Here is a 23,741-nt window from a genome sequence, read left to right as displayed (position 1 = left end):
AGGCCAGCAGAGTAGTGATTACAGAGGTTGACAGATAAAAAATTCCAACAAGTTTTACCTATGATAACTATACTGGCAACTTACTGACTATATATATTTTAAATTTAAATGTGTGATTACGGGAAAGTTAAAATATATGCAAAAAATAGAACACTATAATGAATCCCACGTACCATCACTGAGTTTCAATAATTAGCCAATCATGTTTCATCTATACCTTCTACCCACTTACTAGCGCCCATATTATTCTGAAACGAGTTCTAGATCATATCATTTCACCTATAAATAATCTCAATACTACTGGCCCGGTGCACATTGGAAGGAAATTAATTAGAAGAAATATTTTAATATTGCTATTCACCCTTTCTCTACAATAGAAGTGTCAGAGATGAAAGAAAATTGGTAAAATGTGCATGAAAAGAATATATAAATTCATTAACAAACAATAACATGACACAACAACAGACATATGAAAACAACAAAAAGATGATGTAAAAAACAACTGATAAAAACAATGACTGATAAGCTGATTAACCTTATTCTAACATCTCCCTGTACACCACATTAAGAGTAAAAACAGTTCAGAGTGCTTGGCTAATTTCCCTGGTGACAAAGTATTTACAACTTGAACGTCACACGCTCTTCGAACTCGAGAGACAGCAACAAATAACTCCATTTCCTGGGAGAAATTTCGGGACAGGCAAAATGGACGTGTGACACCACATGTGCTACATCCCACCACAACCGTGTTCCTCATTGCATCCTCGTTTACCTAGTGTCCGCTATGGAGGCTGTTCCTGCCAGTCCCGGCAGTGCTCGGCGCTGCCTGGCTGCTGTCAGCCTCAGCGGCACGCTGTGCCAATCGTTCTTCACGTGCCAATCGTTCTTCATACGCCTGCTGTCGGCGACACCGGATTCTTTCCCGTTCTGCCAATCGCTGTGCTTCGGACATATTCCTTCGATACCGCCGGCTTCTTTCGGCGGCCGCGGCACGTTGTGCCAGTCGCTCTTCTTCTGACATATTCTGTCGACGCTGCCGTCTTCTTTCCCGTTCTGCCAGTCGTCGTGCTTCAGACATGTTCTGTCGATACCGCCGGCTTCTTACCGCGGCCGAGGTACCCCGGACCAGTAGCCGTTTATACGTCGTCGGCTGGCACCGCTTCCCCTCGGCATTGGCATCGGCAGCTAGACTGACGAGAGGCCTCTGCTGGCACCGCTTCCGCTCGGCACTGGCATCGGCAGCTAGACTGACGAGAGGCCTCTGCTGGCACCGCTTCCGCTCGGCATTGGCATCGGCAGCTAGCCTGACGAGAGGCCTCTTCGAACCGTCGCTGCTCTGTGTCCCGCTGCTACCAACGGTGGTGGCTATAGAGAGGTACCCAGCAAAGGAGGCATAGAGAGCGAAGGTCACTGGAGCTGAGACTGGCTGCTGGCTCACAGACACTGTGGTCGTTGTATCCACTGAATTACAATCTTCAACTACAGAATCCTCAATGACATCACTGGTTTTCTGCCATGGCTCCAGCTCCCCCTCCTCACATTCCATAAACAGGTCGGTGTCCTCCATGCTTCCGGGGTCCGCCATGCTTCTGGCGCCGCCAGTAGTCTGACCTGGAGAAGGCGCCGTCGCCTTAAAGGGATCTTATGCTTAACCGGTAAACAACGCTAAAGTCTGACTCTTCAGCACGGCCCAGTAGGAGCTGCCAAAGAGCAATGAGGTACTGTTGACGTGAACCTGATAATAGCCAAATAGTCCTCTACATTTACTTCCTGAACCTCCACGCACCTTTCCGCTACTACTTCCGGTTCATCCACAGGACTGGGCTTCTCTGGGTCCCGGATGTTTGGAATCAAATCCTAAACCTCCAGAGCTTCCTCTTCCCTGACCCGGGGCTGCTGGGCAGCTCCCCGCTCAGAAACGCCCGAGAGCCGCAGGGCCCTGCTCAGCGTCCAGGAGAGCAGCCCTGACCCCCGACCCCCCGCTGCATCCTCACGCTGCCCATCCCTGGCGACTGTCCCACCCGAGCCGCCGTCCTTCAGCGGGCCGCCGCAGTCTTTCTTCATTCAGCGAGCCGCCGCCGCCGCTTTGCATTCAGGAGCCGCCGCCATCTTTCAGCGGGCCGCCGCAGTCTTTCTTCATTCAGCGAGCCGCCGCTGCCGCCTTGCATTCAGGAGCCGCCGTTGTCTTTCCGTGAGCCGCTGCCTTTCAGCGAGCCGCCATCTTTCTGCGGGCCGCCGCCGTTTTTCCGTGAGCCGCCGTCTTTCAGCGAGCTGCCGCCGCCTTTCAGTCTTTCATTCAGCGAGCCGCCGCGCCGCCGCTGCTTTTCCGGGAGCCGCCATCTTTCCGCCGCCGCCGCCGCCGCTGCCGCCGCCGCCGCCGCCGCCTTTCATTCAGCGAGCCCCCGCCTTTCAGCGGCGCGGGAACCCTGGATTTTTATGGCTAACCCTGGCAACCAGATTGACCGGATTCTTAACAGGGTTCAAAACTGAATTGAATGTCGGGTAGAATTAGCCCCTGACGAACTAGTCTGCCAGCATTTCTGATCAAATCAGCAAGGCCTGGGTCTCAGGGCTCAGTTAAACAATAACGTGGGCGGAGACACCCTCCTCCCTAACCGTACTCAGTCGCGTGTCCCTTGCAATGAGGCCCATCCTTATTCGTGTCAGAAGACCAAGAATAAACGGCTATTTCCTCTCGGCCCAACTGACATGAGGTGCCCACATGCAAACTCTCGCGGACTGGCTGGTGGGGGCGGCGGGGCGAGCAGAGCTACCCTGCACGACTGGCAGCACCTGCCGGAGGAGACAGCTTCACTTCCTTGGCAAACAGTGACGGTGGCTCGGACGGCATCTGAGGACAAAAGGGGCACGTTTCCACACGGGGCCCTCCAGAGCACTAACAGTGACACAGCTTTGAAAGCCTCCGTCTTGCAGGAAATAAAATAAAAGCTCCTCAGCCGGGTGCTGCAGGCGCTAACCTTTCTTCCCAATTCTTGGCTCCTCCAGAGGCGGTCGGCAAGCCATGGCCTGCCGCCTGTTTTTGTAAATACAGTTCTTCTGGAGCACAGCCATGCACCTTCCTTCCCGGATCCTCTGTGGCTGCTCTCGTGTTGCGACAGAGCCTGTCGGTGGCCTGAGAGAGGAACGTTTGCGCCCCATACGTTTGCTGACGCCTGCTCTCGAGCCCTTGCTCACTCCAGTTCATGTACTGGCTCCCCTGCACGGCTAGGCATCTTAGCTTCCAAGCCGTGCTTTCCTTGCGCAAAACGTATGTGACCAAACTTTTAAAATCCCCGAGGACACAGGCAGAAGAAAATGTGTGGTAGCATTTCCCTTTTACCTAGACGGACACATTTGCATTCTAGCCAAATATTACTGCATTCACTTTAAAATTCTCTTTACTATCTGAATACACAAAAGTGGTTTTAGAACACTTAACAGTGTTGGCCTTCCAAGCTTCATACAGGGTGTCCCAAAAAATGTATTCACACTTTAATAACTGATTTCTATTATACTTTGAAATTAAACGTATTTTAATAACTACTGCCCTTATAATTAAAGTGTGCATACATTTTTGGGACACCCTGTAGTTTTGGGGTCTAAATGGTTTTTCTACCACATGAGGCATTACCTCTGTTCTCTTCCGCCAATGAGTTCCCTTCCTTTCCCAGGCAGTATAGCCATAAGAGAACCAAGAGGGAAATTTAAATTGAATCATAATTCCACTTTAAATTCCCAGCTATAACCAAATTAAACTGTGATTCTTCTTACAAACATTGTTTTAGGAATTATTTTACATGCCAGGATATATGACCTCTGAAAAAACTAAAAATGGAACTCCCATTTGACCCAGTGATCCCACTTGTAGGAATATATCCCAAGAAACTAGAAACACCAATCAGAAAGGATATATGCACCCCTATGTTCATAGCAGCACAATTCACCATAGCTAAGATTTGGAAACAGCCTTAGTGCCCATCAGCAGATGTGTGGATTAAAAAACTGTGGTACATCTATATAATGGAATACTGTGCTGCAGTAAAAAAAAGAAGGAATTCTTACCATTTGCAACACCATGGATGGAACTGGAGAGCATTATGCTAAGCGAAATAAGCCAGTCAGAGAAAGAAATATCACATGATCTTATTTATGGAATATAATGAACAACATAAACTGATGAATAAAAACAGATCTAGAAACAGAGAAGCATCAATCAGGTGCTCAAATCTCAGAGGGAAGGTAGGGGAGAGTGCGGGTAAGGGGGAGAGATCAACCAAAGGACTTGTATGCATGCATATAAGCCTAACCAATGGACACAGGCAACAGGGGGGTGAGGGCATGAGTGGGGGGCGGGGAGGCAGAGGGGGGATAAGGATACATATGTAATACCTTAATCAATAAAGAAAAATTTAAAAAAATCTACATCTAACAAAAAATACTTAAAACTAAGTAAAGAAGAAGAAGGCCAACAACAAACCCACAAACCCTAACCATCTGCAGGGACCCCTTTGACCAGAAGTCCCAGCCTCCTCCAGGGTGTGAGCAGCAGCTGAATGGAGCACCACCATGCTCCCATCATGTATTGTGCTGATTGTCTTCAAAGGAAGAGCTATGAGTCCGTAGGATCTGGTTCTTAAAAAGGCTCAAGATGACAGTGAAATATTCAAGAGACGATTCAGTTTTGCTCTTGAAAAACAAATCATAAGAAAACTCTGCTAGTCATTGCTACCAACTAATAATAATAGTAACAACAATAATGATAAAAGATAAGAATGCCTTGAGGGCATTATGCTAAGTGAGAAGTCAGACAAAGAAAGACAAGCACTGTATGTCCTCACAGGTGGGACCTAAAAAAGCCCCACTCATAGAAACAGAGAATGGAATGGTGGTTGCCAGGGGCTGTGGGGTGGGGGAATTGGGGAGCTGTTGGTAAGGGGTACAAACTTCCAGCTCTAAGATGAGTGAGTTCTGGGGATCTAATGTACAGCATGGTGATTATAAATCACAATCCTGTGTTAAATACTTGAAACTTGTTAAGAGAGTAGGTCTTAAATGTTATCACCACACACATAAAAATGGTAATTATGTGAAGGGATGGAGGTGCACGCTAACCCTGTTGTAATCATCTATCTATATAAAACCCTAATATGCAAATCAACCAAATGGCAGAATGACCTGCAGAATGACTGGTAGGTGGGAGGTGGGGCCAGCAAATGGGCAGTGCCAGGCCACCAGCCAAGGCAGGTGCCAGCAGGCCCCCCCCCCAATTGCCCTGATCACCAGCCAGGCCTAGAGACCCTATCCTATATATTGGGACTAGTCTCTTAGATTTAAAAGTTAAAACCTGGCAAGACTACTCAACAGTGAAAAAACAGGATGATACAGTGATGACATGCATGGACTCTGGCTTACACATTTTGTGGTCAGCCCTGATTCTGACACATAACTCTGTGAGAAAGCCAATTACTTAACTTCTCTCTGCTTCAGTTTTTCCACTCATAAGATGGGGAAAATGGTACTACTGCCTCAAAAGGATCATGTTATGTACTACTTTATATAATCAAGGCAAAAAAAATGTAGCTGCCCATACAACAGCAAGATGCCTTTCACCTGTATGAAAAGTATGGTCACTGGTGCATGCAGCATCCTGGATTGCAAGAGGGATGTCTGACTGCCAGTTTAGACCTGTAAACCAGCAGTCAGACATCCCCTGAGGGGTCTTGGATTGGGAGAGGGTGCAGGCCAGGCTGAAGGACCCCACCCTCCTGTGCACAAATTTTGTGCACCGGGCCTCTAGTTTCTCAGTATATGGGTGTATCAAATCATCACACTGTACACCTTAAACTTACATGTGTTGTGTCCATTATATCACCACAAAGCTGGGAACATGCAGATACACAGTAACAGAAAAAAGAAATCCATGCTTTCCGGTGAGTGCCTACCAGGTGCCCTTCCATCTACAAGGTCCTGACAGGTTTTCTCTCCAGTCTTCACAACAGCTCAGAGCAGTAGGTGTCATTATCCCCATTTTATCAACCAGAAAGAGGCCAGCTCTCTAGAACAGGGCTCCTCTGAGCTGTTCTCAGGGAAACCTCCCATCAAACTGCCAGGCTCCTACCATGTTGTTCCTGCCCCTGCAGGAATGTCACTGACTTCATCCCAGTATCCTTTGAAAAATTATAGCTGATGAGCGACCTCCACTAAAGTTGAAGCATGGAAGAGAGGCCGTCAGGATCAGAGGAATGCCCTGCTCTAGTTAGAGGTTGGTACTGATGTAATGAGAAGGGGGTGGCTCTGCACCAGAGCTCACCTTGGATTGACTCTCAGCTCCAACCCTTCCTAATGGGGACCTTGGGCAAGTTAGCTAACCACTACATGCCTTAGGCTCTTCATATGTGAAATCGGATTATAAAACCGATTTCACAGATTGTTAGGAAGGCAAGTGAGTGAGTGACAGATATTCAAAGTTATCCATCTCTTCCACTCCCTTTCTTCTCGTGTATCACAAAAATGTTTGCCTTCGTCAGACTGTTTATTAGGATACAGATGAATGTATTTGTTGAGTCTGGTGCCAACAAAAGCTGGATGACTGTCAGGAACGGAGAAGGACTTTTTCTGCCTTGTGTGGGAGGCTGGAGTACATGACTTCAGAAGTCCACTCCCACTCCAGTTTCTCTGAAATGTGACCAAGCACGTTCTCAAGAGCATGGACCTGTCCCTGGAACCCATCAGCCTTTCTCAGTGGCTCATCGAGTGGGCAGCCTCACTCAGGTTAGCTGGCTAATGACAAACTACAAGGAGCCCTCTTAGCCAGACACATTAATGCAGCAAATCAACTTCAGAACAGGATGGGCACAGGACAGTGATGTCAGGAACAAGAAATAATACTTGGAAATCTAATTGGCAGGGAAGGAGAAGCAACAATAACATAACAATAATAAGATGGAATGAATTAACTCATCTCCGGTTCACAATCAGGCTAAAAAACACACAGCTCCCTAACATTACACAAGCCAAAGCCTAGCTGTGTGGGAATACCCCTTCCTTGTTTCCATCCTAGGGTTTTGAGAAGTCCTTCTAAATTGCCTTTGCGTCCATAATCTTGGCTAAAATGAGAACAATGATGAGAAAAATAAACCCATTGTAATAAGCATCCAGAACTGCGGATTAGTATGAAAATTACAGACGTGTGTATTTGCTTAGTAAACAATTTCATAACATCCCATTGTGGTCCAGCAAATCCCTCCAGAGCCCCTGACAAAGCCCACGCCCCTTCCTCCTCACTGCATGGACAGCTTTACCTAGGACCCGAGCAGATGTCAAGAGGTCCCCAGGAACTAGTCTTAGCACAATTTTTCTATTTCCTTTAAAAAGAGGAAAAAAGGGGAAATAATAGCTGCTTGAAAAGACAATTTTCAAATTCATTCCTCATTTGTGGGATAAACTATCTGGCAAAGGACGAGTGTGGTCTGACTTCAGGTTTCTGACTTCATAAACCTGTTGTAATAATAGCTCTTCTGGTTTCATTTTGTCACATAAGGAAGAAAAGACTAACTGTTGATTAAGATCTCAAAACTACCTTGGCCCTCATGGCTCAGGGGTTGAACATCGACCTATGAACCAGGAGGTCATGGTTCGATTCCCGGTCAGGTCACATGCCCGAGTTTCGGGTACCATCCCCAGTGGGGGGCATGCAGGAGGCAGCCAATCAATGATTCTCTCTCATCATGGATGTTTCTCTCTCTCTCTCCCCCTTCATCTCTGAAATCAATAAAAATATGTTAAAAAAGACTTCATCCTTTAAAAAAAACCTCAAAACTAGCAAATAGTCTAAAGCTGAGACAGTAGTAAAAAGGTAAGCAATGTACATTTTGCATAAACTCAGTTTAGAGATTTAAAAATAGCTGTTTCCTTATTTGACCTTGAATACAAGGTAAAGATGCTTGAATACAAAATAATTAAGATGTTTAAAATTTTTGCCAACAGTGGTGACTTTTGTGACATGGGGCTGAGCGTAAAAAAAAAAAAAGAGAAGCATATTCACTTTTTATATTTCTGTATTTCTTGAAGTTTTTTATTCTACCAAACATCTGTCACATATGCAATTGAAAAAATTAAAATCTGCTTTTATCTAGGAACTTGCTTAAAAAATTTAACAGGGCCATTTTCCTGGAGATCTGAATATTTAAAATCCTTATTTAGGTTTATCATAACCTGTGTTAAGGGAAAAACTGATTCTGGAATGTTCTTGATAGAAATTCACATTTGTCTGAAACCTTCTCATAAATCACACACCCAGTTAATGGCACAGATTATGGTGATGGTTTCATAGACATATGTTTAACTCCAAACTCACCAAGTTGTAGACATTAAATACATACAGTTTTCTGCATGTGAATCATACCTCAATAAATTGGTTTTAAAAAAAATCACACACCTGAGTTCAGGTTTTATATACCATCAGAAGGTCTCCCTCTAAATCTGTCTCTACACTTTGTGATTTAAAAAAACAACCCAAAAACACCCTTTGACAGGAACATTAGCCAGCACTACAAGTTAGAACAACTTTTAAAAACTCTAATTTGTTTCCTCACCTGTTATTTCAAAACTTTGATTTCATCCTTTGTGAGGGAATTTTCCCAGCCACAGCCTCCTGACTGGAAGAAAGGTGTAGGATTTCCACCTTACTTTACCTAACTCATCAGACCCTAAAAGTTAGGAGTGGCAATAGGGAGAAAAAGTAATAGAGCAATGTAAAGTAAGGTGCTGCTTCATGCAGAAACAACCGACTTCCCCATGACTCAATCCTGCACTCTGCTTAGAAAGAGCCAGGCATACGGCTCTCACCATCCTTTACAGCGAATCCCTTTAGCAGGTGTCTCACAACAGGATCAGTATTGGGTTTAAGAAAAAGGTAACGAGAACCTGTCACCACACTGTTTCATCACATGTCATACAAGCAGTGATACTGACCTCCTCCCTCAAGGCATCAGTCCCCATCTGTCTGAGGAAAGCTAACAAAGGTAAGCTCTCAAGGTCCTCACTAACTCCATCATCCCTTGAGTCTGCTATCTGAGCGAAGTGTCTACCGGGGTTTGAGTGGTTGGTATGAAAACTAGTGAGTTGGTGCCTCAAAAAAAAAAGTCAATGAATTTATTGCTGTACCACCCATAGTTGTTGGCCTGGTGCTTCTTGTCATGTCATAACATACATGTCAATTACCGCATTTGTGTGACACCTGGGGTGACTGGATGAAGCTGCTTAGAGCTGGAAGTGATTAGCATAACAAAGGAAGGGAGGTGCTGGGGAGTCTCAGGCCCCACTCAGGGCCCCAGGGCGGAGGGACTAGTACTTTGGAACTAACTAACATGCAGCTCATTCTGGGCACACTGGTTCGGAAGCTCAGTCTAGGCCATCAATACTCTGTGCATCAGGTCTGTGAAACAATCCAGTAACCAACCCCAAATTCCAACCAAACTAACTCTAACAACCAACCAAACCTGATGGACTGTTTTCCTAGAGTCAATCAACTCTGCTTATCAAACTACCAGATTTAAAGCACGAGTGAGTGTGTGAGTGTGAGTGTCTGTGTGTGTATGTGTTCTGGGTGGCTTCTACTTTCAGTCAGCTCCCACGCTCATTCAGCAAGAATTTTTTTAAGGATTAAATTAAGGGAAAGTGCTTTGAAGCCTAGAAGAGGAAACAGACAAGATTCTGCCCTTAAGGAAACTGCTGTCCTGTGGGGGAAACAAGACATTTCTATAAATTACATTTGCTAAATGGATCAAACAATAATTGCAGCACGAGGTAAAGAGGACATTTTCCAGAGGAGAGCAGTGAGTACACTGCTATGGAAATAGGAAAAGGAGGAACAGGAAATGTGTTCCTCTGGCAGGGGAAGGGGTCCTGGGAGAAGAAAGCACTGATACCAAATCTTAGAAGAGTCCTCCACGGGACTCAGGTAGCCACCAGGTACTCAAAGCAGAGCAAAAGCAAGCAAGCAAACTATCCAACCATTCAAAATGGCACACTCTGTAAGCAAAGCTCTGCTAAAAAAAAAAAAAAAAAAAGATGTGGGGTATGGGGTCTGGGGTAATGGGAAAGAGAAGGTTGGAATGACTAATTAAAATAACATGTTACAAGAGCGCTAAGATGGGTTTTTATTGCTTTTCTCACCCCTCCTTAATTCAGATAATTGACAGCCCGAGGAACTGTTAATATCTTCAAAAGCCACCTACTCCATCTACAGAAAAGGGATTCTGGGTCACATGCCAGTCCCTGTGCTCACCCGTCAATGGTCAGCTGGGACATTTCCCTTCCAAGAGGAACTGCAAGGGTGAGGAGCTTCAGGTTGTCAGCAGTGCCAGGAGCTGAGGGAGTGGGGCCACACCCTGTGGCACCCCAGGACTGCGTAGGCTAAACCCATTTCTGCAATTCCCATCCCTTCTGTGCCTCTCGTTCCTCTGAATGCTTGGGAAAGCCACGTGGCCACTCTTTGTTTCTAAAGCTGACATGGTTTAAAAGTCATCGCTGGAAAGCTGAGCCCTGGCAACCCCATCTCCACTTGAAAGAGGAAAGGCCTACAGTCACTGCAGCCCTCACCAGAGGGTGAGCAGCTCCTGCCCCACAGGGTCCTCATGCAGGAGGTGAGAGCACAGTGAAAAGATCGCTGCCAACTAGAGAACAGAAAATACGTGTGCTGACGTCAGCATCCAGGCATTTCACAAAAAGACCAGCTATCCCAAGACAAGCTTTTACAGCACCATGAGGCCAGAGCTGTACACCTCCTATGCCTTCCTGTCCATTTTCCTGAGCGATCCCAGGAGTGGGAACATGCTGAGAAATGGGTGCAGCTGCAGAACCAACGAGGTGGCTGAATCTTCCTTCAGGATAGCAAGAAACCGGACCCTGAGGCCTGAGAGAGCGGGCTAAGGCATGGAGTGTGTGGTACACTTGGAAAAAAGCATGTCAGTCACTGCTGGAACTGCACCAACCTGCCCCCGACACAAACGAGCCCACTGTGTCACTTCCTTGAGACACAATACCCGAATGAGCAGGTGAAATCTATCAAAGAAATGGGTGACCACCTAACCAACTTGTGCAAGATGGGGGCCCTCGAACCCGGCACTGCAGAGCATCCTTTGGACAAGCACCACTAGGAGGCAGTGATGACATCTAAGCCTTCACTGGCTTCTCCATAACCATGGGGTGACTTCCCTGGTCCCCAAAGCAGTGCATGCATGCGTGTTGGGCTCACTTTTATCACTCTAAGTTGTTACCCAAACATCGACTTAAGTTCTTTCATTTATATCACTCTTTTAAAGAAAGTAATTTGGGACCCTCCCCCAAGCGAAATAAAACAAAACCGTAGTGCTACCTGCCGTCAAAGAAGAAGAATTTCCCGCGTCCATTCTTTTCTCCGTGAACGAAGTTCCCCTCAAATCTGTCTGTGGAGGAGTAGGTGACTGTGCAGAACCCGTGCGGCAATCCATCGTCATCCAGGTGCCCTGGAGGAAGGGAATCACAAGGCCAACCTTACCATCTGCATGTGCCCCCACGAATGCATCGGAGCACAGAAGCGGCCAGCAAGTCCCCTGAGCAGTCCAAGGGTCCCTTCCCTGCTCCAGGGGAGAGAGCGCAAAGGCTCCTCACCTCGCCTGCATCAGCAGTATCAACCTGACTATTCTGTACACTTTATGAACGGCGGGTCTACAATGGAGGGACTTGGACACATTCAGATGTGAACTGAAAATAAGCCTGTCTTTTAGCGGGGACTGAGAGTTCTTATCAGTCATAGCATCTGCAGTGCCTGTTCCGCTTGCCAAGTACTTCCCCACCTGGTACTTCTCAAATTAGGAATTAAGGCCCCCAAACTGATGCTTAACCAAAATGTAGTTGAGGTAACACCATTTTATAGTCTATTGCCAGGTACATTGTCCTTGCAATGAGTCTTCTAATTCTAGAACTAGTATGCAATATGGTTTTATATGTTATACTAGAGACCTGGTGCATGAATTCGTGCACAGGTGGAGTCCAGCCAGCCCAGGCCGATGGGGCCTGGCTGGCAGAGGGGAGGGGCTGTGGGCAGTTGGCCAGCCGGCCCCACCCCTGGTCAAACTCCAGGTTGAACTCCCAAACTCCCAGTCGAGGGGACAGTTTGCATATTAACCTTTTATTATATAGGATAGTATGAAGTGGAGGGCTGCTAGCCAGGGGACTTCTGAAAACCCATTGTGGTTCATTACATTCAAACAAGGGACGTGGCTATGCCTCTAAAACTTCCCAGATATTTATATAGTTCACTGTGCTAACATGGGAACTGAGTCCTTCTAAGCTTGAACTTAAGCTTAACTTTGAATTTACTGCTTCACTTTACAAAATCTTCCAGCTTTGAATGTTTAGTAATGACCTTGTCATATCTCCTCTATAACTGTGTTCAGAGGGCTTATGTTTAAACGCAGTTAGAAGCAGCCACATGATCATTCAAGCAGTGATTTTGAACATCCCCAGCAGTTCTGATACAGTGATCTTTAAAATGCTGGTTCTGCCTGGGTCACAGACTGGCATATTCTAACATTTATGTTTGTAGTCAATGTTTAGGATTTTATGATTATTTACCTATTTCACAGAACCTGGGAAGCCCCTCACTGGTGTCTCCCCAATCATTCTGGTGAGCGGATTTTGCAGAGGTGAGTGAAAACGAAGGCAGCAGTTAACCTAGTGGCTTTTTCGTGAGTGAATGACCTGGGTCATGGATGAAGAGATTCAAAAGCATTCAAAACTGTGGGCAGTGCATGGACATTAAACACTCAAATGTGGCTTCCAGATGGCTCACAGACATAAAAGAAAGCACAAACCATATCACCACAAGGAACACTTTAGTCTCCTAAAATGATTTCTTCTAAAGCGATGAAAGAACATCATCCCTTGGAAGAGATGGTAAGTAAACACTCTTATAAAAAACAAAAAGCTCTTTATTTTATTGTATTCTTATGTAAGCATAAAGTACCAATGGACAAATATACTATCTTATTTCTACATCTGACTCTGTATAGAATGAGCTACTGAAAATATATTGCAATAAAATGTGGCTACTTAAATAAATCACAATTGATGTAGTTCCTTTCTACTCAACACAGGTTTTGTTTTTTTCCCCTACCAAGGGCCAGGAAATTAATGGTCAGGAGGGAAATAAGCCATAATTGCTTTCTTCTTGTTCAAAACCCAACTGTATGTGACATAATTCAATGACATCTGAGCCATGTAAAACAATTTGGAAAATTATCTTCTAAATATCTACTGATGACATTTCTCTCATCAAAATAAATTAAATCTACTTTAAAAATTTTCATTAAAAAACAGTGTACAGCTAAACACTTTCTTTTATGAAATAATGTTGAGATCAAATTCAATTTAGCTATTCACATTCCTACGAATTCGGCAGTTTATTTTTGATGTAGGTATGAACATCAGAACACTCATGTTAGCCTTGTATTGAAGTATTTACTAATTTGTTAGAATGCTTTCCCCCTAGACACAGTCCACATATTTCAGACTTTCAAAAGTTAATCTTCGATAACATTTGTTATTCTACTTTAGATCGAGAGAAATATTATGATAACCATGAACACTGAGGGGGAAACAAAACACCCCAATGAAAATTCATTTCCACCTTCCCTCAGTCACAATAGTCCTGTCCTATTTCTGAATAAAACACTGCAGATGCACCGTCAGCAGTGGGATGTAGATAGTAGAGAAAATGGAAAGTGTCATGTAACACACTAAAAGCACTTGAGGGTCCGTACTGATCCCAAAGGGGATGAAAGCAAAAAGATCAGCCTCGCTCCACGAGGGCTACTTGTTCCAATGCCTCTTCCGACAGGTCAGTGAAGAGGGGGTCGCGCCACCTTCCTAGTCTCTGGGGAGAGAGGAGCTGCTGAATGATGGTCGTTTCTCCGGTGACATCAGGAGGTGCTTGGACACCTGACACTTCCCTACCATTCTAAAGGGTTAGGCTGCTTGTTGTGATCAAGTCCTGCAACTCCCTCTGTCAGTCCATTGCAGGACCCCTTGTTGGCCTGCTTGCTGTTTTCTTCCAAAAGGAGGAGATGTGATCAGTGAACGGGATCAATGAATAGGAGCTAGATATTAAGGGTTGTCAACATTCAAGACTTCCTCCCTGGATGTTTAATAGCCAGAAATTGTTGTCCTCGCTGTAGAACTTAATCTATAAAACAGCAACAGCAGCAAAGACACTTTCCAAAGAAAGGAAGGGCCTAGTGGGTTGCTGCGCCTCACCTCTCCTTTCAACGTCAGTGCTAGAGGAGCCTCTGGAAAGAGTCTTGTTCGGATGCCATCGGGACAATAGAGCAGGTCATAGTTGTCTTGTTGGTGATAATCAGTTTAATGGAGAGGAAACTGATACACAAAGAAGGAAAAAGTCTGTGTTCCTTACTTTGCATTTGGCATGGGGTTATGTGCTTTCCTGCTGCCTAAACTGAACCTCACGACAATTTCCCAAGTGCCCATTGTAGACGAGGAAGCCAATGCTGTGTGGCTTGCCCAGAAGCACATTAACTGCTCTGAATGTGCTCCTGAATGCTGAGTGCCGCTTTCCCAAGTCTTTCCATTCCCTTTCTCTCTGGATAAGGGAAACTAGCAGAACCCCCCTGCTTCCCTGCAGATGGTGGAAGCAGGTACCTCTAAACAGGTAGGTATGCCCAGGTCCCAGGTCCCAGGTCCAGCAGGGGAAGGGCGTTTGTAGTGAAGATAGTCCTTGTAGAGCCACCAGGACTTGCAACAGCATATTCCGGTGGCAAATTCCTACCCCTCCCAAGTGTTACCTCACTCAAAGAGAAACACTAGTCCTCCTTGCTCTGAGTGAGGCCAATTTCTGAAATGCACCAAGTCAACCAACAGCCTTCCAGGCCGGTTCCCACTAAACGGAGGCCGAAGAGCAGGCCAGACAACAAGGGAGAGTCACTGGGATGACTGCTCCGTGTTGATAATGCTGTCCCAGCGCCTGTGCGGCCTGTCGTCCGCAGCGCGATTTAAAATATTTGTAGAAGTTACAGAAAGGGGAGAAATGCGAACAGTCTCACAGTCTACTTTTTTAGTTTGTTCTAGTGGTCACTCTCTACTGAATGGATAGAAAGTGAGATTTTTTCCCCTGTGAGTTATCTCTGAGCTTTCTCCTTATCCTGATGAGAGCCAGGCCTGTCTGTGTTCTGTGCAGTGATGGTACATCATGTGGGCCAGGCACACTCCCTCCACATCAGATACTGGGCTGCTTCCCGCCTCAGGCTCACTCACAGATCTGAGAGTGGTGTGTGTGTGTGTGTGTGTGTGTGTGTTTCCCTAAGAACAAGAGACTCTTCCATGCATTCTTGGTTTTGTAGACTAGAACTGCTGACACAAAAAAATAATAATAAAAGGCAAGCTTATTCTATTCAGTGCAAAGAACATTGCCCTCATGATGATGCATTTACCCTGGTTGTTGAAACATAATGTGATTTTTGAGAGTAATTCTTTACCAGAGCTCAATTGTCAGTCGTGAGGGTCATAATATTAAAGCATGGCCACAGGGAGAGGGGGCTGGTACATGGAGCCCACATTTTTCCTAAGCCTAGAGCATGAGCATGAGAGACAGGCATGAGATGTTGGGGGGACAGTTAACATATTCTTGATGTTTTGAGGGGCTTAAGGCAGTGCAACACTGAGATGCTTGTTTTCCTTCTGGCTCCTTAGTTCTGGGGATTCTGTTTTTACCCTTTTTAACTTCTATATGTTTCCAGGCCTTTCCATTCTTTCCTGTCCTCAGAAGTGCACATCGGGACTACTGCAAACAGGCCTGTAGATGATGGCCCGCCTGTCACCAGTGCCTTCTCATCTTCCCAGAGCAGAGCTCTGGGCCTGGCATTCCCAGCTCCAAAGAGCCCCCACGGCTTCCCATGGCTTCCAGCTCAGTCCACGCCCGTGGCCTGTGACACAGCCGCCTTTCCTGTCTTACGCTCTGCTTTTGGCCTGGGCTCTCTGTTACAGCAGAACCAACTGATTTGTCTCTGGAGGCGCCTGCATAATCCCACCCCTCCATGTCTTTACTCACAAAGTCCCTGCTCAACTGGACTCAACCACACAACCACCTCTCTGGGAGCTCTTTCCCCTCCATCTCCTTCCCGGAGCCAGAAGTAATATTTACTTCCTCTCAACCACCGTAATTCGTCTGTTTAGATATATTTATTTGAGATTATATCAGGAACCACATTGTATTCATCTTTTTTGTGTGGGGAGACAAAGACATAGATATAATAATAAATATATCTGTTTCCAAAGTTCAACCTCCCTTCTCACTGAACCAGTGAGTCTCAACGAGTTTTTACAAATCCACAGCAGGAGCTCAGGGGGAGGTCTCTGGCCTCTGAGGCCCCGGGCTGCTGCCTTCCCAGAGGAGCACAGCAGGGCAGATATACAGACCCACAGAGATACTCCACCACCCAGTTCCCCTCGGGAATTCACCCCCTGGGAGCTCAGAACTTCAGAGCCATGGTTCTGCCGTGACACAGAACCAAAATGTATATGATGTGACAAAAGACATTTCAAGTCCTGAACAGACCGATTTGTTCCCCAGAATAAATTTCTTCAGAGGAAGAAAAAGGATGTCTGTTGCAGAGTTAAGTTAAATTCTCCTTCCCCAAATACTTCTTTTCCCCTGAATGTCACTAAACCCCATCAAAAGCAGCCTAAAGAGTTACCACTGACAGAGTGATACTGACATAATATTTAACTGTTGCTTCCAGGCTCAGTTCCCAAGTATTTCGTACATTTGATGACTCATTAGAAGTAAAAAATACGAAAAATGTAGCAAGATAGTCGGGTACAGCGAAGAGGGGTTCTGGAGGTCCAAGCCTGTCTCGAACCCCCCTGGGTGGCTTGGACTAATTCTTAACTTCTCTATGCCTCAGTTTCCTCTTCTGTAAAATTCAGATAATATTAGTACCCACCTCGTGAGACTGAATATGTGTGTGTGTGAAACATTCAGCACAGAACCTGCACAGAATAAGAACTAAACAATTATAGCAACAATAATGATAATAATGATAGCTAAGGCAATGAAACTACTGAGAACAGAGGCTTTGTTTATGGAGGGGTAGGTTAGTTGGTACTTGAATACTAAGATCTTCAGACTAGCTTTATACTAGTCCTCCCTGCAGGTGCTAGACGTTAAGTAAAGACTATCACAGATGCCACTAGTAAGGCCAAGCATGGCTGGAGAGAAGCCCCCTGGTGCAGCGTCCTGTGTGTACACCCGTGTACTCTGTGTGAGTTTGAGCCTTAGATGCCTCTAAGGACTTTTAAAGATTCTGTGTTACTCTGTTTAGTGTTAGGCCCAACTGAGTGATCATGTGCCCTGGATTGCCCCAAATGTTCATGTGGTCCCAGCCTAAGTATATACATATAAAAGTTTCAGGGATAAACATTATCATTCCTCTGTATTCACTACAAAGTGATCACCCCCCCCCAAAGCCTAATTACTATCTATCACCATACAATTGACCCTCCCCACATCCCTGTGCGCACACACACACACACACACACACACACACTTTCTCACCCTCCAGTAACCACTGATCTGTTCTCTGTAGCTGTGAGTTTGTTTTTGTTTTACCAGCATAAGTATTAAACCCCTCTCATTCTCAAGCATTTCCTGATTTTGGAGAATAATGTGTATGGTCACCCTATTAAACAGAACCTTCCTCGTTTAGATAAAGAACATTCTCTGTTTCTATGAATTGCACAGGCTCATAAACAACATTGGTATATTTCTAAAGTTGCTTGTTCACAAGGAGCCTGGGGACCACGAACGTAGATTTCTAGACAGCTTCAAAGGAGAAAGTTGTTTAAGCGCTGCCCATGATCAAGGGTTTGCATTAAAATTTTACAAGCACAAGTAAAAGTAAACTTTGAAGAATGAGAGTAAGCCCTGACAAGAGCATTTTTTTTTTCGTTTATCTTTCATAACAGGAAGGCAGAAGAAATCAATAACTGAAGTTGTAAGAAGGCTTCCAATGGATGGACTCAATGTCTTTGGCTCCGTTGAGGCCCAACACAGGCCTTGCTTATCAGAGAGATAAAGAGATAAAGTTCATGATATTGTGAAATTAAAACAATAAACACCCTTTGAAGCTGGTAAAGAAATATGTCTTAAAAAAAAGAAATATGTTTTAATAGTTACATTACAATGGATACTTTTAGAGATTTCAGAAATATTATTCTAATCTCATCCCAAGACCTCTGGAGCACTGCAAAAGGAGCCAATTATGTTTTATGAAAACAAAAAAAATGGAGTTCTCCCAATCTATAATAATAAAAGCAAATATGCTAATTGGACCAACATCCTTCTGGGCTGATGCTGGGGCAGCCAGGGCCAAGCCCCTTGCACGATTTCGTGCATCGGGCCTTTAGTGCAGCAATAACTATGTATCTTTATGCATTTGTATGGTATTGCCACTTTGTTTTTCTTTTCCATTTATGAGAATTTGTTTAAACAAATGAGATAGAAACCCCATTCAACCAAAAACTAAAAATTATGTACTTAGATGCTTAGTTTAAAATATTCTGGGTTCTAAAGTTTTACAAATAAGTATACTGCATATGTATGAATGAAAAATATTTTTAAAATAAAAAACATGTCCTGGAATTATACCACACAGCATTACAAAACATCACGACATACTGGCGGGGTAGAATCAAATAAATAAATACGCCCAAGAGTATCTATCTTCTAGTATTCACCGTTACAAAATCCTGACATCTCATGATACAAACAACGAGATTGTATAACGTCCCCACCTCGCTTTTTAGACCTAGCAAAAGAAAAAAAAAAAAAAAGAGGTGGAGAAACTCAGCAAAACAAAGTGGCGAGAAAAGTCGGGGAGGGGCGCTAGCAGAGAAGGGGCGGGGAAATTCGACACCGAGGCGGTGATATCACCCACAGCCAACTGCACGGAATCCAGAAAGTTAAGTGTCACCCAGCAATTTGGGTCCGGGCTCGCGGCGCGCCCGCACAGCGTGGCGGCGGCGGCACCGCTCGGAAGCAGGAAGGGGGAGGGGGCGGTGTGACTGAGTTCGCTCGGGGACAGCGAGGGGAGGGCCACCGCCTCCCGGTCGGCGCGCGTTCCAGCCCCGGGTCGGGAGCGTCGTCCCTCGCCTGGCAATGATTTCATCTTTTCAGAACAGCCGCCCGGGCCGCGGCTGCCACGTGCCCGGGTCGGCCCAGTGCGCTGCGCCCGCCGACCCACCCGGACGCGGTGGCGGTGGCGGTGGCGGTCCCCGCGGCGAGCAGAAGGGAAGGGCTGGCGGCTGGAGAGGGGCTCGGGGTCGCCACACCGAGCCGGGCCATGGCTCCGCGGAGACCGCGGGTCTCAGGGGTCTGTCGCCTGGCGCACCCCCACCTTCCATCCCCGAAAGGGCTAAGGCCAGAGTGCGGGGCACCGCTCGCAACTCCGAGGATGGGCTGCGGGCTGTGGGCTGCGGGGAGGAGCAGCCGTGCTCTCCCGGGAGCCCGGCCCGGCCGCGCGGGTTCCCGGCCTGCGCCCCGCCGCGCAGTGCGCGCTCCCGGCGGCGTGGCGGTGGCTGTCCGCCCCTGCCGGAGCCGTGCCGCCGGCCACCCGCGTAGGGGACAGCGGCGGTCACGCGGGTCACCCGCCACTCCTTCCGCGTTCCGAGCCCTCGGCGCCTCCTCCCCTCGACCCCAGAGAAATGCTGGTACCTTCCACCGCCTCCTCCACCATCTCGTCGTCGCTATCCATGGCGGCTGGGGACTCTGCCCAGCTCGGGGCCGCGCGGCTGCCTCCCGTCCCTCCGGGTGCTCGGGCGGCTGGGCGAGCGCTGGGGCTGAACCCTGCGAGTTTGGAGGAGGAGGAGGAGGAGGAGGAGGAAGAGGAGGAGCAGTCGGGGCTGGCTCGCACTGCCTCCCCCTACAGCCCTTTCGATTCCTTGGCCTTCAGCTGCCGCTGCCGCTGCCGCAGCCGTCCCTCCTCCCTTCGCCCACTTGCCCCTCGCCTCCGAGGCTCCGGGGTGCCGCCGTGGCCTTCGCCGCCGCAACTTTCTCCAGCAATAACCCCTCTTTGTTAGCGAGCAGCTGATCCGCTGACATCACCCGGCGCCGGTGCGCTCCCTCCCGCGCTGATTGACAGTTCCCTGTCCCTTCCCAGAAGTAAGGCTCCTTCGAACGAAAGGCGCTCCGGGTCCGCGCGGTCTCTGCGCCCCAGCCAAGCAGCCCCCGGCCCAGCAGGGTTTCTCCTCGGGGTCTCCGCGTCCCCGTGCGCTCCGGGCGCGCCACGCGGTCCCGGGCGTCGAGGGGGGCTCGCGGGCACTCGGCTCCGCACTCGCGGCCTCCAGCTGTGCGGGGACACAGGGAAGTTCGCCGTGCGGTGCCTGCCAGCAACCCCCCACCCCCGACAGACTCCAAAGAGCGAGGGACGCTCCGGCGCCTCGACTTCCTCTCGCCCACGTCCCCACTTCACCCCGTTTGGCACCGGGAGCGGCACGAGTGCCGCACGCACAGGAGCGCAGGTGCTCGCGTGTGGCCGCATCGCACCAGAGCTCGGGCTTCCCAGATCCGGGGGGTGCCGTCCAGCCCCGATTCCTCCTTCCTCCGGACTGCGGCTCTCACCCCGGCGCGCCCAGTCCCCACCGTCCTCGGGACCGCCGGGCGTCTCCGCGATTTGGAAATCCAGAGAGTGCGATCGGCTGCCGGCTCTGCATCAGGCAGGAGACCGGCCGCACGGAAGGCCCGCCGTGTCCTCCTCGCGGTGCGGTCGTGGAAAGGGACCTGACGAGGAGGACCCCCGCCCGGCGCGCCTCCTTCTTGCGCCTCCCGCCCTGGGTGGGGGATGTCTCCAGCTGCCATCCTGTTCTCCAAGGGGCAACCATTCCACAGCTTCGGGCTCTTCAAGTGCAGAAAACCACGGGGCACCCGGTTCCCGGCCCAGACATTCGCCGTGGCGTTGTCTCTAACAGGTGGCAGAGAGGGCGACTGTAAATAGCTGGTGAAGTGGATGCGAATGTACACAGTGTGCCGTGGAAGGACCGGGTGCTGCCCTGGGCATCTGCCAAGAACAGCTACTGCACAGAGGAGGGGCGCGAGAGCGCAGGGACAGTTGTTCCATTTTGTCTTCTGAACAGGAGACTTCAAAGCCCTCCCAGCACGCGGGAGGCCGCGCCTGGCTTTTGCGCTCTGTGCTTAAATGCCAGGTATTTTTTATCGAGTACTGTGGGTTTCTCCTTAAATTCAGTTTTCCTCTGTGAAAAAGAGAACAAATGTTCGGGGTATTTGTCCCACATACTGCCAGGAATTCCAACCCCTTTTGACCGTTTTAGAAAGACAGGGAGTTAGAGGGGTTCTGGTGGCAGCCCGAATTCCTCCCCCAGGAAAAGAGGCTCGGCTACAGAACTGGGATAAGGTCCCCTCTGGCTTGAGCTGGACCACTTGGAGGTCCCCAAGCTTAGGCTAGCTAGACCATCCCCCGCGCCCCCCTGCCCCCAGAGGGCCTCTAAGTTAGTCTACACCTCTCTGAACTCTGTGGCTTAAGTTGCACCTCCTTAAAGTCCTCCAGAGCAGATACCTGGGCACCGAAGCTACACAGAGAAGTGCTGCTGAGGTGGGAGAAGAAAGAGCCACTCAGGTTCCATCGTTTTCAAATAGGAACCACAGAAAGAGGGTTTTAGTTCAGATTTTTGAAAGGAGCAGCATGTATTGAGCTTGGTTCCTCACTGGTTTTGAGTTATTTCCCCTTTTAAACATACCATCTCCTGCCTTATATATTACACTGATATACAAACACACACCAGGTATGGATCTCCTTTCCCTGTTTCCAGTTTATTTTCGGGGAGAAAAAAGAAATTATTTGAAAGCTAAAAGGAAGCAAAAATAATGTATTCCTTTACTAAAAGGGGGCTGAGGCAGGGGCAATGTAGGTTGGAAGAAATCTCTCCTCAAAACACACAGGTGAACCACAGAGACGCAAGTTCATGGGGGGGGGGTGTGGGGTGGGGGCAGGAATCACGTCACAGTGTCCTGCTCCTATCTGTGGGTTCAGAGGAGGATGCCCAGCTGCGCCCCCGGTGCCATAGGATTCGCAGCCTGTACTGCACAGCCAGACTGCCGAGGGCTTCCTTGAGAACACAGGGAGCCCTGCACACAGGGGGCATCGCTGAAGCGGGCCTCCTCTGGACCTGTCAGGGGTGGGTTCTTGCCAGGTCGGGCAGTGAGGGGACTGAAAGCTCCCTGAGAACCTTTGTCAGATTGTGCCCACAAGGCAGGCAGCGGCCAGGACGCAGGCCTGCCTGCCTTCAGCCACCATTCATTCCTGCTGGCTCTGGGCCCCAAATGACTGAAGATACATTTGCATTTTTGCAAATCATGTTGGGTATGTTTTCAATGCCTTTCTCTAGATGGGCTGATTCTTAGTTAAAGCCCCAGAACCCAACACAGTGCCTGGTGCAGAAGGAAGGCGAAGCGCTGCCGGTGGTGATGTTGCAGAGAGGAATATTGCTTCCTATCCACAGTGCCCGAGTCCCGCTCACAGACGTGCTTTGTTTTAGCTCAAGTCGGAAGAGCGTTTTTTGAGCTGTTCCACTTTCCCACATCGACTGGCCCCAAAGCTGCTTCCATCGCATTCTTTCCCACAGTTTTCTTCATTGAGAGCTCATTTTATAAACCCTCTTCCCACTTGGCTTCCCGCCATTCTCCTCTGTCCACTCTGTCCCCACCAACGTGGCCATGGGCTAGAAAATCAATAAAGCTCTTAATCACAGGGGGTGGCTGCCGCTGCCGCAGGGCCAGGGCTGAGCTCCTCACTCAGCAGGTCAGTGCCCCGAGCCAGCCTCCCTGGGCGGAGCGGCTGCACTGCCAGGCCCCCGGGTGGGACTTGTTCCACATCACACTAAGCGGCTGTGGTTGGCTTCCTCTGGTCCCAGGACATATTCCTCTTAGAAACGTAAGTCCCTCTTCCACTGCAGCAAGCAGTCAAAATACTGAGTTTTTTCATTCATTTTTACCACCCATGTCATTCCCCAGGAGAAGGCTGGGGCTTACTTATAAGACTGATAGAATGTTTTTGCAATAAATACTTTTATAGGCATCTTGGATTTTATACACCTTCCTACATTTAGGGGAAACAATTGGCAATTCACTACTATGTGTACTGGCAAATTAAGGGAGACCTCGTGGATGTGGAACTTGTGTGGAATTCGCTAGTGCTGCTGTCCTCAGACCCCTCAGCTCACCCAGCTGATAGGGGCCGGAGGGCCCAGGTGGTCTTCTGAGTCCCCAAGCCCCGGGAAGGCGTCCCATGGATCTATGGCTGATGCCTCTGTCCTGCTTTGTTTGTTTACAATGATGGCAGAAGACAAGGACAGAATGAAGAAACTCTTAAATAATCATCAAAGCTCATTTTGGCACTGCTCATACCTTAACAAGATCTTTTCCCACCAAATCCACCCATTTGATTGTGCTTACATCCTGTTTGTTTTGGTTCCTCCCAGAATGAGCCAGGCAACTGGCCAATGAAGCTCTCCGGACCTGAGTTTCCCCATCTGGAAGCGAGGAGGTTGGGCGACCAACATTCTAAGTGCACACCTCCTCTGTCCACCATCCCTGGGGAAAGGCCAAACAGAGCGTGGAGAGCCCCAGGGACAGGTCCCAGAGTCATCTCAACTTAATGGCACTGAGATCTGGG

At 48.1% G+C, this 23,741-nt stretch overlaps 1 protein-coding gene across 1 annotated transcript in view; it reads right to left on the bottom strand.

Annotated features, from left to right (window-relative positions):
* The window catches only part of SETD7 (SET domain containing 7, histone lysine methyltransferase), a 41,462-nt gene extending 21,272 nt beyond the window's left edge, over positions 1–20,190 (bottom strand). The window contains exons 1-2 of the mRNA XM_081093493.1: positions 19,769–20,190; positions 11,378–11,507 (exon numbers count right to left, since the gene is read on the bottom strand). Coding sequence (XP_080949619.1) covers positions 11,378–11,507; positions 19,769–19,808 — 170 coding nt within the window. The 5' untranslated portion in view covers positions 19,809–20,190. The remainder of the gene's footprint in view (positions 1–11,377; positions 11,508–19,768) is intronic.
* Positions 20,191–23,741: the final 3,551 nt, after the last annotated feature.

This window comes from Myotis nattereri (assembly GCF_964212035.1).
Source record: "Myotis nattereri genome assembly, chromosome: 5".
Taxonomy (NCBI): domain Eukaryota; kingdom Metazoa; phylum Chordata; class Mammalia; order Chiroptera; family Vespertilionidae; genus Myotis; species Myotis nattereri.
This window is presented reverse-complemented; position numbering and strand designations above follow the sequence as displayed.